At 62.7% G+C, this 16,625-nt stretch overlaps 4 protein-coding genes across 4 annotated transcripts; all 4 read right to left on the bottom strand.

Moving 5' to 3' along the window:
- CHLRE_03g179250v5 (uncharacterized protein) lies at nt 1–4,513 on the bottom strand. The gene is made up of 8 exons (XM_001703360.2): nt 4,205–4,513; nt 3,960–4,007; nt 3,739–3,813; nt 2,745–3,609; nt 2,482–2,558; nt 2,070–2,315; nt 1,809–1,883; nt 1–1,555 (listed from the first exon to the last, which is right to left on the bottom strand). The coding sequence occupies exons 1-8, from the start codon at nt 4,262–4,264 to the stop codon at nt 1,454–1,456; spliced, it is 1,548 nt and encodes a 515-aa protein (XP_001703412.2). The 5' UTR covers nt 4,265–4,513; the 3' UTR covers nt 1–1,453.
- A 676-nt stretch (nt 4,514–5,189) lies between these two features.
- CHLRE_03g179200v5 (uncharacterized protein) lies at nt 5,190–9,101 on the bottom strand. Its single transcript, XM_043061013.1, has 5 exons — nt 8,644–9,101; nt 7,982–8,509; nt 7,483–7,698; nt 7,063–7,317; nt 5,190–6,845 (listed from the first exon to the last, which is right to left on the bottom strand). Exons 1-5 carry the CDS (start codon nt 8,833–8,835, stop codon nt 6,720–6,722), a joined length of 1,317 nt encoding a protein of 438 aa, XP_042926142.1. The 5' UTR covers nt 8,836–9,101; the 3' UTR covers nt 5,190–6,719.
- Nucleotides 9,102–9,279: 178 nt separating this feature from the next.
- On the bottom strand, nt 9,280–13,391 carry CHLRE_03g179150v5 (uncharacterized protein). Its single transcript, XM_001703362.3, has 6 exons — nt 12,958–13,391; nt 12,319–12,812; nt 11,752–11,992; nt 11,210–11,452; nt 10,990–11,064; nt 9,280–10,810 (listed from the first exon to the last, which is right to left on the bottom strand). Exons 1-6 carry the CDS (start codon nt 13,168–13,170, stop codon nt 10,736–10,738), a joined length of 1,341 nt encoding a protein of 446 aa, XP_001703414.1. The 5' UTR covers nt 13,171–13,391; the 3' UTR covers nt 9,280–10,735.
- A 166-nt stretch (nt 13,392–13,557) lies between these two features.
- CHLRE_03g179100v5 (uncharacterized protein) lies at nt 13,558–16,611 on the bottom strand. The gene is made up of 5 exons (XM_043061012.1): nt 16,264–16,611; nt 15,854–15,979; nt 15,240–15,641; nt 14,820–14,915; nt 13,558–14,477 (listed from the first exon to the last, which is right to left on the bottom strand). Exons 1-5 carry the CDS (start codon nt 16,447–16,449, stop codon nt 13,842–13,844), a joined length of 1,446 nt encoding a protein of 481 aa, XP_042926141.1. The 5' UTR covers nt 16,450–16,611; the 3' UTR covers nt 13,558–13,841.
- Nucleotides 16,612–16,625: the final 14 nt, after the last annotated feature.

The raw sequence follows: 16,625 nt of genomic DNA, 5'->3' as shown, positions 1-16,625 counted from the left end.
AGTTGCCCATTGCCACACGTAACATGTTAAATTATAGCTTGGCCAACAAAATGGGGCAGGTTCACAGGTGCAGGTTTGGAGGCAAGACAGTTTAGCTGGCATTGTCAGTCACTTGTTCACAGCTGCAGGCCTGCATTCCGGATTTCCGGGTGCTTAGCTAAGGGTCAACCCCTGCATGCTGCGGCCAGCTAAGCGTCGTGCCAGGTGTGGGAAAGCGGCGTGACTGGCGAGAGAACGCGCCTCCTTACTTTACAGGGGAGGGGCGCGAACAGCCCCTCCAGCCGTCAGGGCAAGGTGCCCACCCGCGGAGCCGTAACCTGGTGCGCCAGCGACTAGCCGCTGGCGAGGGAGCGCTACTGCGCTGCATGTTCACAATTGAATGGCGGCATGACTGTGAATGCGTCACACCCTACACACACACACATACACACACACACACACACACACACACCACACACACACCACACACACACACCACACACACACAGCACGGCTGCGTGTTTCCCTCCTTGTGCTCCTCACACATCATGGCAGCACGGCAGCGGTGTGCTCGGCAAACACGGCATAACAGGCACAGCCGAACAACCAGCTCCTAGAGCTCCAGGGGCCTCCACCCCTCGAAACCCCAGGTAAGATATGCACCCCATCCAGTCCTGCCTCGTCCGTCAATGAACTCTCACCTCAAAAACCACACACGCACCAAATGGCGGGCGAGGCGGCCCGGGCCCTGTTGGCCGGTACAACGGTAAACGGTGTAAGAATCCGCATCCACAAAAACACAAGCCCTGACGCTGCAATAAGTACGGTACTGTCGACTGCCTGCAGTTTACAGTGCCCTCCATGGGTGCGACATGCCCACACGACGGTCCGGTTACACATTGGAACCATGGAATGGCTGAACAAGCAACGGGTTACGATTTATTGACTGCGTGTGCCCTGCTCACAATGGTAGCAAGTACAAGAAACTGAGTCGTGGCCTCCATACCCATTTGACCACCTAGAAGCAGTTCTGCGAAGACAGGCACCGAAGAACCCTGTGACACGTTCATTCTTGGTTCGAGGACTCCTACGGATTGTGTTCCAAACGCGCCGGTGTGCGCTGGCACCGCGCTCAGACGTGGCATGTGCGTATCCATTACGTTCGATTGCGACATGTGGTAGTTGCCAACAAGGACAGCCAACCACACAGCTGCGCCGTTCCTTGCAAACTCAGCAATAATTAACGCACAGACACACCAGGCAGCCCGGTAACATGGTGCAGGTGTAGCACATGCAGCACATGTAATCGTTTCCTAGTTAGCATTGGCGGCAAGTGCTGGTAACCAAATGCCTGCCAACCCCACCGCGACCGTACGGGGATGGCCTTTGGCCATGCAAATTATTCAATCAACAAGCAGTATGGTACTTGGAGCTCAACATGCAAACCGCACACGATCGACAACATTCGGCAGGCTCATTGTGCCCGCCACGCCGATGGCAGCTGCTGCAGCGCCGCCGCCGCCGGCTGGCCTGCCTCGTGCAGCCTGGCCACCTCCGTAATGATTGCCAGAGCGTCCTGCGGCGCGCCAGCGTGCGGTACAAGCAAACGCATGGGCGTCAGCCTCATTCACACACAAGCTGCAGATGACTATGCGTATGCTTAGCCCCCGCGGGGCCGGCTTCGTCGCAGCTGCGAGCCATTCTCGGCTCGGCTGCCTCTGCAGTGCTGGTTGCCTCTACAGTGCGCGCCCCCACCGCCCCCAACTTCCAACTACCGGCGCCCCCACTGCCGCCCACTGCCCCCCACCACCACTGCACCGCCGACTCACTGGGAAGTAGGGGTAGCTGGCCACACTGCCGCGGGCGCACTGCAGCGGCGTGAACATGTCGCTGCTCAGCAGGTCCTGCGGGTGCGGGTGTGGGCACGGCGCAGTGCCAAGCGAGTTTGCGTGCAGGGTCCATTTGAGGCAAGACGCACGGCATCACTTCACACGTGGTTCAGCATTCGCGGGTGACTGCGGCTGCTAGCGTGCCAATGCCGAATGCAGAGTGCGCGGCCCGAAGCTTCAACACACACGCCGTCCTCCTACCTTGGCAATTTTGGTGGCGCGCCCTTCTGCGGCCACGTTCTCGTCGAGCCCCGCTGCCGCCGCCGCCGCCTCTACAGACGTTTTCTCGACGTTGCTGGCGGCCACCTGCAGCCATCCCTCATGCTCTGTCCCCAGCCTCAGCCCGGCCATGCTGTCTGCCAGTCGCTCTGTGAGGCGGCTGCGCTCCGCCATCACCACCTCCATGCGCTCGCGGTACAGCGCCAGAGCCGCGCGGCAGGCCGACACCTGGCGCGGGGCACCAGTCGCAGCGCAACACAATGTGGACCGAGTGGCCATGATTTGGTTGGCCATTTCCACTGTGGTACCACTTCTAGTTCTCTCATCCTGGCAATGGCCGCAGCGTACGCTACGCGGCCTTGTCCCTGCCGGCCGTACAGCACGCCACACGCACCTGCGCGGGCGTGGCTCGCATCGCCAGTGCCACTGGCCGCCAGTGCCCCTCCGGCGGCTCCTGCAGTCGCCCCGTGTCTGCAATGCGGTGCCAAACCACGACACATACATCAGCGTCACCCGCAGCAGCACACCCGTCTGGACGCGCCATCCGTTGCTCCGCTGCCCGTACCCAGCTCCTGAAATCAGGTCCCCTCACCACACAAATAACCCAACCCAACCCAACCCAACCCAACCCAGATCAAGCCGCTCGCCCGCCCTCACCCAGGTTTAGCTGCGGCATGTCGTCTGCAATGAGTTCGGGGTGCTTCAGCCCCAGCTGCACCACCCGCGTCTTGAGCTGCGTACACGCCACGTCCAGCTGCCGCAGCCAGTGGTCACGGGGCCGGGCGTCGTGCGCCACAACCAGCAGCGCCGCGTCCCGCACCCAGCTCAACCACAGCGCCCGCCACGCCGCCGACAGCTCGCCGCTGCCCTGTGGTGCCGCCTCTGGCCCCCGCCCTGACGCCGCGGTCGCGGCGGCTACAGAATCAGGCCTAGCGGCAGCTGGGGCTGCAGCAGCTGCAGCAGTGATAGCAGGGTGGCCAGGCAGGGCCTGCTGCGGCTGCAGCTGGGGTGCTGCGCGGTTGACCTCCGTTCGTGTGCCGATGGGTGGAGGGGGGCCGAGCTGCAGCCGCGGCTGTTGTGGCTGCCGCCACGGCTGTGGCGGCTTCTGGTGCTCGTGCGGCGGCCGGCTCTGTGCGCAAGCTGCCTCCTCTCCGGCCCGCTTGTTGGCGGCTTGGCCGCTGCCGCTCACCGTGCAGGCGGACGGAGAGCTGGCGCCATCTGGGTTCGAGGTGGTGGTGTGGCTGTAGCTGCAGGAGTGGGGTCTGTGAGCCCGGCCAACGCCAGGTCCGCTGCAGATCGACCCCAGCCCAAACTCTAGCGCTGGCTGTTGCCCCAGCTCCTCCTGACCCAGGCCGCTCACGGGCCCAAAGGAGCGCGCCCGCGGCTCCGCATTGGCCGCTTCATCGGCATCGGCCGCAGGCCTCGCCGTCTGCGGCTGCGACAAGGTGCCGCTGCTGCCGGCCGCACCCGCTGCCGCTATCCTGGCTTGCTGCTCGCGTGTCGGCAGCACCACTTCCATCAACTGCGTGGAGGACAACACGAGTGGGTGCAAGCACAGGGTCTTCCAAACCTGCAACAGCACAAGCAATACAAAGCGACTCCCACACTATGAGGGGCATGAAGTACGCACACAGAAATCGAGTGCACCTACCATCAGCCGGTCTTTCAGGCGCTTGTTCTCCGTCTCAGCGGCCTTGTACTGCTCCCTCAGCTGATCCAGCTTTGCCTGCTCACGGGAAAGACGCCAGGTTGTAAGGAGCCGCAGGCAGGTGTATTGGAGGGCATTGCAGTGAACCATGCGCCCGCGCCTTTCGCCGCATCCCCAGGCGTGAAGGGCAATCTACGCACGAGCCCTGGCGCCCACCCACTCACGTGTAAGCTGTTCAGCTGCAACTGTTGTGGGCGCGGCGCCGATGCCCCCTGTTACCAAAGGTGCAGTACAGCACACTCTACACAGTGCTACAACGCCGTGGTTACGACGCGCATCTTAGCGCGGATCCGTAGCGCGGGTCCCTAGGTGATACATTACAACTCCAGAGACCCGACCTGATGCTGCTGTAAGCACAAATGCAGCTGCAAGCTGCTCGTAGGCGCCACGGCAACGCGAAACGACAAACCTTCCGTCTCCGCTCGGCAGCTTTCCGGGCCGCTTTCGGAGAACCTGAGTCGACACACATTTGAATAGCATCCTCTGTCTGCACCGGGCTGCTGAGCGCACCCTGCGCTTCGCTGACGAGCGCGCCCTGAACGTGTTCAACAGCCTCCGTTTCTATGCCCCATTGACCGTGACCAGTTGTTAAATGACTGTGCAGCGTCAAGGGGATCCAGGGTGTCGCCTGAGGCACTTGCTGTCCGAAACAGTTGAACTGCGACATCCTTCCCGTTTCGAGCTATTTGTACATGTTCAGTTTTCATTTGTGCATTACAGCAAGCATAGTAGAATTGAAATAACAGGGATGGCTGGGTAAGGCTGAACTGGTCCGCACCCCATCAGATTGCCCCGGGGCCAGACTGCCAGCGGGCGGGAAGGTGTGTGTGTGATGGGACAGGGTGCAAGGCAGGTTGGCGAGGTCCCGTAGGGTGCAGCTGATGCCCAGACCCTTAAGCAGACGGCAAACAGATTGCAGTGGCAGAGCAGAAGTGCATGGCTGGTCGAACGCCGGCGTTACTGTACCGACAAGTTGCTGGCTGGCTGGAAGTTTGCTGATGCGCATTCCTCACGCTCCGGGCGCCCGGCCAGGCGATAGCACCACACAGACAGACCGCAACGCCACACTCGCGATGCAGAGCCGCAGCGCACCTGCAGGAAGATGACCTGCGTGAAGGTGTGTGTGCGATGGGACAGGGTTCAGGCAGGTTGGCGAGGTCCCATAGGGTGCAGCTGACGCCCATACCCCAAGCAGACAGCAACAGTTTGCAGCGGCAGAGCAGGAGTGCATGGCTGGTCGAACGCCGGCGTTACTGTACCGACAAGTTGCTGGCTGGCTAGAAGTGGGCGGGAAGGTGTCATGCGCACCACATCAGACTGCAGGACAGCGTGCAGGCCCCTCGCTGCCCGCCGGGGGCCTGATTTGTGTCAGCAGTAGATTGGGCAGACTGGGTGGGATTGTGGGAAAACACGCAGAGAGAAGTCTGGAGGTAAAGCTCGCGCCCGCTCCAGCTTCCTCCCGCAGTGCGAAGCACCCCTGGTGCTAAGACTGCCACAGGAGTCCACGGCCCCGCCGTCCGTGCTCCCCGGCCTCCCCCGCTGCTTCTGCTACCAGCCTACCATGCTACCGGTTCACCGGTCCTCAGTTGCTCCATTTTCATTTCACATGGCCCAGTACTCACAGACCCGTTCGAAAGCTATACATCGTATGGAGGTACAAACGCACCGTTGCTTACCGCATGCTCAACGCAAGCCAGCGGCTATGGACCCAGCCTGGCTTACTGCGGCACACGGATGCTTACTTCCCACGAGGCAACTCCGTGTCTCCCGCCGACGCCTCTTGACCGCACGCTTGTGGATGGGGCCGAACACGGGCGACCAGTCACGGCACACCCACAACCACACACACACACACACACACACACACACACACCCTACACACATCCAATCCCACCCATCCACACACACACACACACACACTTGGGCTTTCGTTTCTACTATTAAAGACATACACACATGCCCGCCTGGAACTCGCAGCTAGCACGCCGCCACCAGAAGCAACCTGTTCCGAGTACCATTACAGTAATGACTCGGCGGGAGACACGTGCGGTAACATCCACCTGCATTCACACGCTTGGACACGTGCTTTATGTCAGCCATGAAACGCGTAGCGTAGACAATACGTGGAATAACTTTGCAACCAAAGCAGCACCACTTGGCTTCAGCAATTTTAACACACCGGCAACGGCAGTGCGCGTGGGGTCATGCAGAATGTGCGGTTGCCCGCCCGGTTGTCACTACCGGTGCCAACCCCATGATACCAGCCAGGGCACACTGGCAGGGCTGCGCTACTTGGTGCGTCAGTATTTTGTCTCACGCACGATACCCTTCCATGCTACAAGCACTCGCATACGCTCACGCAGACCTTGCTATCCACCCTTCTGCCGTAGAGCACTCAAGCACGTGCGCTATCCGGGGTGAGGCGGCTCTCCTCAGTCCGTCAGCTAACTCCTTATATCTTACCATTTTTGCAAATCGTGCGTACCTTAGTGCGCTTTCCATGTTTCCATCCCGACTGTCCATTCGCTCCCAACAATCACACATGAATTTCCATGTTTCCATCCCGACTGTCCATTCGCTCCCAACAATCACACATGAAAAGAGTGCAAGCACACAAAGGATGCGTGCCATTGCCACCTGACAGCACCTGACACGAGACATGGAATGAAGAGGGAAATGGTGCAATTTTCGACGACCATGAACCAAACCTGTTCTAGAGATTACTGCTAGTAAGGACGCCAGCAGCACCACCATACTGCTGGAGCGCACATGCACCTCGCCATCCCGGCCGTGCCGTGCGGCGGGCGGCATGCGGTTTCCCTAGCCGGCGGCGACTTTTTGGCCTGAGTCCTTTGGGCCTCCAGCGCCGGTGGAACCATTAGACCCTTCGACTCCCCGCTAAACCTTGGGGGCATCGAAGCCCTCTATTTTTGTGAATTCAGGGAGGCCATTGCTGCTAGGATGGCGAGTGCATCTGGGTAGAAGGGGTAGGACAGCGCCGCGCACCTGGCGCGCTGCAGGCTGGTCAGGATGTTACTGCGCAGGAACTCCTGTAGGCAGTGGTGCGGGGCGGGGCCGTTACGGTAGTGCTTTGTTGGCAAGGGGCGGGGCGGGGGCGTTAGAGCATAGTCAGCATGCCATGGAAGGCGGACCGAGGCAAGCAGCAGCCGCAGCCGCAGCGGCAGATGTGCGGTCCCGCCGGTAGAGCTGTCGGTAAAAGAATAAAGCGCCTCGCAGCGCTGCCATTTCCCTGGCTCCGACTCTTACCCGAGCTAGGCGCGTGGCGCGCCCCTCCGCCGCCACGTTCGCGTTGAGAGCCTCCGCCGCCGCCGCCGCCTCCACGCCAACCCGCTGGAAGTGCGCGCTGCCCGGCAGCTCGCAAGGCGAGGCACATGGCGCCTCCGCCGCCTGCTCCGCCGCCGCCATGCTGTCTGCCAGTCGCTCTGTGAGGCGGCTGCGCTCTGCCATCACCACCTCCATGCGCTCGCGGTACAGCGCCAGAGCCGCGCGGCAAGCCGACACCTGCGCCGCGGGGGAGAGGGACAGGAGCAGCGATGCAGTTCAAGTGATGACTATGGTACTGTACTGTACGGTACGGTACGGGACCTCGTGCCTCAAGTCGAAGCCGCCCTCTTCTCCATTCGCATGCACCCCAACGTTGCCCCCATGTAAGTCAGGCAGTCCTACCTGCTGCTGGGTGACGCCCATGCCCTCCGCCACCTCCTTCCAGTGCGAGTCGGGCGGCGTCTCGGGCCGCCCCGTGTCCACGTTGAGCTGATAGGCGCCGCAGATGACGTCGGGGAGGCCCAGCGGGTACCAGATGCGCGCGCCCTCCTCGCACACGCGCTCAAACGCGGCGTCTATCTTGCGCAGGTACAGCTCCGAAGGGCGCGTCGTGTAGGCCTGTGTAGTCAGATGGGAATAAAGTCTTGGGCGTGTATACCGGTAGCATCTACCCGTCATATCAGGTTGCTGTTATAATCAACACCGCTGGCTTTATGGAAAAAACGCGGCACGCAAGACAGGTGGGGGCACGGTTTTCGTCTCTCTTATTGCATGCTGTATGCTGATATGCATCTTTCCCTAGCCTCCCTGGCCCTCGTTCCTCCTGTCTTTGTTTGCTTACTGGGGATGGTAAGGACAACGCTTAGCCACCCCATCCAAGACGCGCGCAGGCGCAGCTCACCACCGACAGCAGGGCGGCGTCGCGCACCCACACGCGCCAAGCCACCACCCATTGCTCCGTCGCCGCTTCGATGTGGTGCTGTGAGGGGCGCTCCAAGGCCGGGTGCGACGGCCGGTCGGCAGCGGCAGGCAACTGGCGTGGCTGTGGCCGCGGGCTGTTCAGCAGTGGCCGAGCCGCCGCCTGTACCACTTCCGTTGCACCGGTGACGGGCTCGGCGGCTTGGCGGCAGCGCTCAGGCTTGCAGCCCCCGTCGCAGCAGCTTGTGGCGTGCGTGTGCGCATCAGCAGGTGAGTCATGGGCGTATGCGGGGCCTGCACCCTCGAACGGTCCGTGCCCCTGCCCGTGCGTGTGACCAGCGCTGTGGTCCGCGCTCCGAAGGTCCGCAGACTGGCTGCGCGACAGCCGCTCGGCTGAGGAATGGCGCCGCACGTCATAGCTAGTGCCCAACGCTACATCAGAGCTCTGGCTGTGTAGCCGTGCTAGGTCGTCGCCAGGCTGCACTCGGACCGGCAGCAGCGCCTCGATGACCTGCAGAGAGGGGGAAGGGCGCCGCACCGCGACGAATGACTCACTCCGTCCTGGTGGCGTTGTTGGGCTTCGAGACAAGAATAATTAGAGCATGCGCTAATGCTTGTGATATGCCCAAGACCAACAAAACTCACCCCAAGGCGGTTGCGCAGACGCTGGTTTTCCTGTCCCGCGCGTGTGTGCTCCTCGAGCAGCGCCTTCAGCCGGTTCTCCAGCTCGAGTATCGTGACCGTGGTCGCATTAGGCCGCGGTGCACGCTTGCGCCTTGCGCTTGTCGGCTTCTTCAGTGCGACTTCTCCCTCGTCCTCCTGCTCGCACTGCTGCATATCATAGTCGTTTAAAATCTCGCCTTTTGAACGCTTCGGCGCTTCTGGTGGCTTTGGCGTCACTGCGGGTAGAGCTGGTATAGCCCGGCTCGCTCTGCCCCAGTCCCCGCTGGGACCCAAGAATTCGGTGATACCAAGCTCCTGATACAGGTCCTCGAGCTTTAGCTCCATAAGCCCAAATAACGTCCGACACGTCCAGACAGTTTCACGCGACTTGTTTTCCCTTCTGCATATGCTTATGTAGTATGATGGTGCTTTAGTAATATCAGATAGAATTATGGTACTAAGAATGCGGGTCAGAATGCTCTGAGACCGCCAAAAGCGCGAGCGCAACGCGCGCAAATTTATTGAATGACAGGTCCCCCACGCCCGCCCCTCGGCTGTGATGCCCCCCCGTACATACCCACTACGGTGCAGCCTCAGCAGGTATGCACCCTCTGATTGTTCATGAGAGTATGAAACCATCCAGGAGCAGCACTAGTCAGCACTGGCCCTCACTGGCCCTCCTCCTGGCCCTCACTGGCCCTCCTCCTCCTCTAGGGCGCTCTGCCAGTACGGACAAGCCAATCCCTTCCTCGCCTGGCCTGCGCAACTCCTATGCCCTGCGACGGCTCGTCTCCCCGTATCCCTGTGGACATGTGGCCCCTGCCGTACGCCTCATAGACCCCAAATACCACCGATGACAGCTCCTCGGTTGCCCACTCGGCACGCTGACTGCGCACTCGGCAACACCCGAAATCAAAGCCCCTCACCACGATGGCCGCCTCAAGTAACAGTCATGAACTCGCGAGCACCCACGTCAAGGTCAGCTGCAGGATAGTCGTGTGCGCAAGCAGGATCAGCGTAAGTTCACAACGTCACTGCGAAGGCAGGCAACAGGCAACTTGCTCATGTGCCAATCACACGCACTGAAGGCCGCTGGGTACCAGTAAGCCTGAACTCCACCCCTCTTTAATCCCTGCAATTCGCGCCCCAAATGTATGTACAGCAGAACTATGGCCCCACCAGGACAGCGGTTACCCCTGCCACCCTGGTAAATGTGCAGTCCAACCAGCCGTCAAAAGCTGCAGCTTAGCACCCAGCACCCCAGCCCAGCGCAGCGCAGCGCCGCACTATGGTCAACTGGAGCGCCTAGGGCGCAGCAGCCACAGGGCGCAACAGCCCCTAACGGCCGTCATACGAACATAAGCACGGTAAAAAAAACTTGCACTTATAGACTAGATGGAACTCCACCACAACACGAGGCATTTAAGTACCGTATGCGACATAGCTTCGAGGCGCACGCGTCGTGATTGCCCTGCGCTGCTCCCAGCAATTCAAACCCTGGGAGCAAACTGCGACCCCCAGTCGCCATGGCATTTCCACAACACGCGGGAAACCGGCACTGCACCTCACGAGGCCAGGCGCAACTGTTTGTCAATGCCCTTGCGTATGGACTGCGCCGAAGAGCTCCTGTGAGCAAGATCGTGCGCTAGCGCCCCCGGCTTGGGAGGGGGCCAGGGTCCGCATGCATGGTGTGTTTACGTGAATACCTTGTGCGGGTTTCATCCCAACCAGGGCCGTTGCAGGAGGCCTGTGCTGTCACGTCTAGACCAATCGAGCAACAGTATGATAATACAAACGAGCAGCAATCTCGCAATTACCCATGAGTGTTAGTACTAAGTGCCGCGGCCCGGTCAGCAAGCAGAGACGACCTGCCTTCATCTGTTGTCCTACAGCGACCGAAGCAACCACATACAATTAAACCCACATCGGGCCTGCAGCAGAAACATCAATACCGGTAACTGACCCCGTCCTCTGACGTATGCACCTGCCCGCCGGCGGCACGTTCATCCATCCAAGGCTACCGTGATGGTGACTGTTACAGGCAGTGGGTGCAGGGTCACTGCGCCGTTAGCCATTACTCGGCTGTAGCTTGCGCGGCGGACGGCAGCTCCGCCTCGCCGGCAATGGTCGCCACAATTGCCAGCGCGTCCTGCACGAGAGCGACAGCGCCAGCCCAGTTCAGCTGCAGCAAGCAGCGCTCGAAGTCGCTCCGTGTGCATCTTGCCCCGGCAGCTACTGACGCCACGCGCACGAGCACCTCGCCGAACGTGTCACACTGTCCACCCCATCGTATTCTTAAATCCCGACCACGGCCCAACCACGGCTCACCGGAAAGTAGGGGTACGACAGGACAGAGATGCGCGCTCGTTGCAGTGGCGTGAAAATGTCCGAACGCAGGAGCTCCTGCAGGTGCCGGCAGGCACAAAGACACGGACAGGATCATTGGTCGGCCCTCCATTCAGGATCCCACGCCCTCTTCAGTGCGCCTGTGCCAAAGGGCCGTGCAAAGCTTCCTCCCCAGCGCTCAACCTGCCAGTCTGCCTCTCACCCGAGCCAGACGCATGGCATGCCCTTCCGCCGCCACGTTTGCGTCCAGCTCCGCAGCCGCCGCCTCCGCCTCCACTGACGTCTTTTCCAGGTGGTGGCTGGAGCGCAGCTGGCCCTCCTGCCCTTGCGCGAGCTGCAGACTCTGCATGCTCGCTGCCAGCCGCTCCGCCAGCTGCCGCCGCTGCTGCATCACCACCTCCATGCGCTCGCGGTACAGCGCCAGAGCCGCGCGGCAGGCCGACACCTGCGGCACGCCCCGAAAGAGTGTGTTTGCATTTCAGAAGGCCCCATGGTATGCAGCGTAGACTGCGAGCCCGGGTGCCATGACCCCATGAGTCGCGACCGGCTCCACCGGCTCATCAGTGCACCCGGGAGCTGATCGCAGACGTTTCCAAGCGCACGCGGTACCTTCTGCCTACAGCGCCCAGCAGAATTCGCATCGCATTACACCGCATACACGGTCCTTTACCTTTCGCCTCGCATCCCCAGCACACGCATACGCGATACGGCACACACAGGCCTATGCTCCGTGACGCTGCCCACCTGCGCGGTGTTGCAGTTGAGCCGCTCCACCACCACCCGCCAGAAGCTGTAGGGCGGCGCCGCCGCCGTGCCCGTGTCCAGGTTGCGCTGGTCCATGTTGCTGACCAGCTCCGAGTGCGGCAGCCCCAGCTCCACCACACGGCCCTTGAGCCGGTCAAAGGCCGCCTCCATGCGCTGGAGGAACTCCTCGGCAGGCCGCGCCTCGTAGGCGCATATGAGCAGAGCCGCCTCACGCGTCCAGCTGTCAGGGTGGGGCAGAAGTGGGGCGGGAGCGGCAGGGGCGGGAGAAGGGAGGGAGGCGACGGCTGTAAGCAGGCCCGGGAACAACCACGGGCGGGGGTGAGGCGCGGTGCGGCGGGCAGGCGCGTCTGCGAGACATGCCGTCGTTTGCCTTGCCGACGCAGGCACAGACACAAACGCACGCATGCATGCCGATGCTGAACACGGAAGCGCGGCACGTGCACAGCTCTCCGCGTGGCCTGCGCCTTCCAAACGCAGTCACCCAGTCACGCATCGCCGACGCCGTGCCTCTGGCCTCTGCGGCCTCTGGACCCTGCCGCCACTCACTTGACCCAGGCCGCCATCCACAGGTCTGACTTGTCCTGCGCCGGCGTCCCCTGCGACACCGACCCCTGCCGCTGCGAGCCGTCGTTCTCGGCGGTGCTCCGGCTGCAGGCCTCGCTGCCGGGGCTGCAGGAGCGCTCGACACTGCGGCCCGACACAGCCTCGCTGCGGCGGCTACGCTGCGGGCGCGGAGCCGGCGATGCGGAACGAGCGCCGGCGCCGGCGGGCTGTGTGCGCAGCGAGGGCGGGAGCGGGTGCATTGCCGGGCTGCCGCCCGCTACTTGACCAGGCGCTGCTGTCGCAAACGGCATCGACGTGGCCGGGTCACTGCCGTCGCCCTGGCCAGCACTGGTGTCGGGGGTTCCCGCTACCAGCGCCAGGGCTGCGTCCGCGGAGCTGGCCGGCCCTGGCGTTTGTTGCCGCTGCGGCAGCACCGCCTCGATGACGCGTATCCGTGCTTTGAGGCGCGTGTTCTCCTGGACTGCGGTCTGGTATACCTGCACAGGGGCGGTACACAGAGGGGGTTTATTTACCTTGCGGTCGTAGGGCTCAGGAGTGGAGCTCAGCAGGGGCGCTTGTCTCGGGGGGGGGGGGGGGGTCAAGGCTGACGGGGTTTCAACGAACGCGGACAGCTTGGCGCACCTGCAGAAGCTCGGCTAGCTTATCTTCCATGTCCACGAGCGCCTGCTGCTGGGGCCTGAGAGGCTTCTTTCGTGTTGACGTCTTTCGCCGGCGGCCCTGTGCGCTGGCTTGCGCGATGGCCTGTGCGAGTGGGCTCGGGACTGCATCCGCTTCAGTCTCAGCCATAGTCATGTCGGCTGGCTCTGGTTTCATGTCCAGCAGCTGCATCGCCATTTTCTCGAAGTCTTTATCAATCTCCGCTCCACCGAAAAGAGCTGGTGGCAAGGTTGGCCATTGGGCTTGTGCCCTGTCCTCCGCCTGAGCCAGCTTGCCTATGTTAGTTAAAGCGTGGTATTGGTATCGGTGAGGGGGCGCACGAAAGCGTCACTTCACAGGCTGACTTTGCCGTTTAAGCGAGCGTTGCAGTAAACGAGCTTTGGTTCGTTTGTTGCAATTCGTGCCGCTGTATGTGTGTTGATGCTAAGGCATGCAAAGCCGGGCTCTGTGTGTCGAGTGTCCGACATCCACGTGCCGCCCTGGTGGTGTGAATGCCGGGTGGCAGACGTTCTGCGGGTGACTTGGTCACTTTAATCTCGCATGCGCTATGCGGCCGCCACCCATGGGTGGCAATGCTATTAAAATGCTTGAAAGGCGTGTAAGAGCCTGAGAGCCAAAGCGAGGGCTGCCATGCGGGGTTTGACAGTTTGACCAGCACGCGCCGGCAATATTTGCTCACAATCAATCCTGGTCACATTGTCCTCCACAATGCCCGAACCCAGAGTTCAAGGGGATACGGTAGCCAAAACGCGCTTGCGCCACCAGACTACTACCAATCGATGACCGTTGGCGTGCACCAACATAGCGTTGCGGGGCCTCATACGTCGGCCACTACCACCGACGCTCCCTCACGAGCACACCTCCATTGAGCTGCTGCCGCCCGCGCCCTCCGTGCCTGCCGCCGCCCGCGGCGTCTCCACCGCCTCAAGCAAGAACGCCTCACCGCCGCCGCCCGCGCCCAGCCCCAGCTCTCCTAGCGTCACATCGCAACCACCGTCTACCACGCGGCGCGGCATGCGTGTCACGAGTCGGTACGATCCTCTCGCCCATCCGCCCGCGCCGTGACTATCCAAGAAGTCAAACAGCAGCTGCGCGGGTTGGGAGGTGGCGAAGCGACGGAGCAGGCGCGCGCCGTTCGGCAACGTGAAGGCACACGCGAACACGGCGCCCGAGTCAGAAGTGGAGGCAGCAGCCTCCGGCTCAGGGGGCAGTGATGCCGCCAGCCGCGCTTGGAGCGCCGCCTGCTCCGCGGCGGCCGCCGCCGCTGCCGCCGCCTCCTCCGCCTGCCGCCGCGCGGCGAAGGCCGCCTCCGCCGCCTCCTGCTCCGCCCGCTCCGCCGCTGCCGCCGCCAGCCGCTCCTGCTGCCTGCGCTGGTCCTCCTCCCACCGCGCCAGGTACTCCTCCGCCTCCAGCGAGGGCACCACGTCCGCGGCCAGGTCCGTGTCCAGCACACTCACGGCGGCGGCCGGGAGCAACTCCTGGACCTGCGGGCGCGGGCGGGAGTGAGAGTGGGATTGGGATTAGGTTTGGCAGTGGGAGTGGGATTCCAGGCATAACAACTTAGGAGAGGGCGGTGTTGAAGCGGCGCGGCGTTGCACGGATTCTATACTGATGACCCGACGAGCGGGAGCCAGAGTGAGTTAAGCACGGAGCGTGGCGACTGGGGAATGCGGCGGCAAAGACATGTGTCCGGCCCGAGCCGGCAGGCGATATGAACTGGACCACAGTCAGTCTGTTGTGCGTCCGCAGCGGCCGGTGGCGTGTCCCCCCCCTTCCGCCGTGTGCTCCGCCCAGCGCCCCGCCATACCGTATGCATGCCCTCTCACCCGCAGCGGCCACTCCCTCCCTGTGTCGGGCTGGTGTACAGTGATCCAGTCGCCCTCGCTCAGCGTGCTCAGCGTCATCATCTCTGCCTCCAGCGCCTGTGCGTGCAGCGAAGCGAAGCAAGCGCCGCTCAGTTGCCACCTCACACACAGGCGACACAGCAACAGACTACACACAACCTCACGCGGTCGTTAAACCTGCACTCCGCGGTTGCATGACAGCCCAGCGCCACAGCCCAACCACTCAACTCCTCCGTAACCCCCCGCATCCGCCCCCCCCCAACACACACGCCCCTGACACGCCCCCTGGCCCCTCCCATTCCCCAAAGCGCCTCCTGACAGCCTCCCCGCCCCCCGCACCCCGTAGCACGCCGTTAGCACTTGGTAGTACCCCGCACCCCCCCCCCTCCCCAAAACGCGCACCTCTTTGAGCAGGTCGCCCATGGCCTCGTGGAAGCCGTGGCTCATGGGCTGCAGCCGCACGTAGTCGCCCTTGGGCAGCAGCACGTACGTCACCACCACACTGCCGCGCGCCGACGCGTCCAGCGAGCCCCACAGGCTCTGGCACACCTTGCGCGGCAGCAGCACGCAGCCCTCCGGCGCCGTGAACTCCAGCACGCCCGCGTGCGTGCGGCCCGGCACGCCCGCCGCGGTGCTGCTGGTGCCGGTCGCGCTGGTAGAGGCGGCGGGTGCCGAGGTCGAGGGGGCGGGCGAGGGGTCGGGCACGGAGGCGGCTGCCGGCAGCGCCACTTCGAACAGCATGGCGCCGTTCTTGGAGGCGTCCTGGCTCATCAGCAGCGAGCCGGCGGAGGGCGGTAGGATGATCTGCGGGGGCGGGGGCGGGGGCGGGGGCGGGGGCGGGCACACGTGACCGACTATGTGGGCAGGTTGCGCTCACAGCTGCTTCAATCACTTCCACGAGAGCGTGGTGTCGATACAGCCACACATACGAATACGGTGCCAGCCCTGCATTCTTGATAGGGCTTGCTTGCGCGTCACCACCACCCCCCGCTGCCGCCCACAGCCCTGTGTCCCACCTTGTCCTTGCTGCGCCGCACGCCCTTGGCCGCCACCGCCGCCTCATCCGTCGGCAGCGCCGCCAGCTCCAGGCGCAGGTAAACGCCGCGGTTGGCCTCGCGCCGCTCAAACTCCGCGTCCTGGGCCTGTTTGGCAGTGGGTGACGGTGAGCGATGACAGGAATACTACGCGGCGGTGGCCTCCGGCGTGGGGCGGAACACACAGTGGTTGCTGTGAGGTAGCGAGGCGGCGGCAACGCACAGAGCGTTCACACACGCGCGACGACAGTCCCCAAGCGCGCGGAGCTAGCGTGCCAAACCGTAGCCGGGGGGCTCAAGGCACCCCGCAACCCGCGTGCCTGTTGCTGCCCTGCCCCGCCCGCATACAAGCCCCAGCGCCGGGCCTTGCTCTTGTACAGCTGCCTCCTTACCCGCTGCTCCGCCTCCAGTTGCTGCTGTCGCCGCTGCTGCGCCTCCTGCTCCCGGGCTAGTTCTCGCTGACGTTGGCGCTCCGCCAAGACACGCTCTTTTTCGATTCGCGCTTTCTCCTTGTCCGCCCGCGCCTTTTGCTCTGCTAATAGTCTATTTGCACGGGCGTTGAGCTCGAATGACATCATGTTTCCAGAATCTCAAGGTTTGAACGCCTCTGCTTTTTTAAGTCAGCTGGTTGTACTTGTACAGTTGTCGAGGTGAAACTATGAGCAGTTATGCCCTTTTGGGTGAATCGCTGAAGTCGCTTGAGCAGTAGCGCTTGGTGCTTGCCGTGGGTGCTTGCGTACTATGTATTAGATAT

Source organism: Chlamydomonas reinhardtii, chromosome 3 (genome assembly GCF_000002595.2).
Source record: "Chlamydomonas reinhardtii strain CC-503 cw92 mt+ chromosome 3, whole genome shotgun sequence".
In the NCBI taxonomy this organism is placed as follows: domain Eukaryota; kingdom Viridiplantae; phylum Chlorophyta; class Chlorophyceae; order Chlamydomonadales; family Chlamydomonadaceae; genus Chlamydomonas; species Chlamydomonas reinhardtii.
The sequence above is the reverse complement of the archived record's forward strand: the minus strand, read 5'-3'. Positions and strand labels throughout refer to the sequence as shown.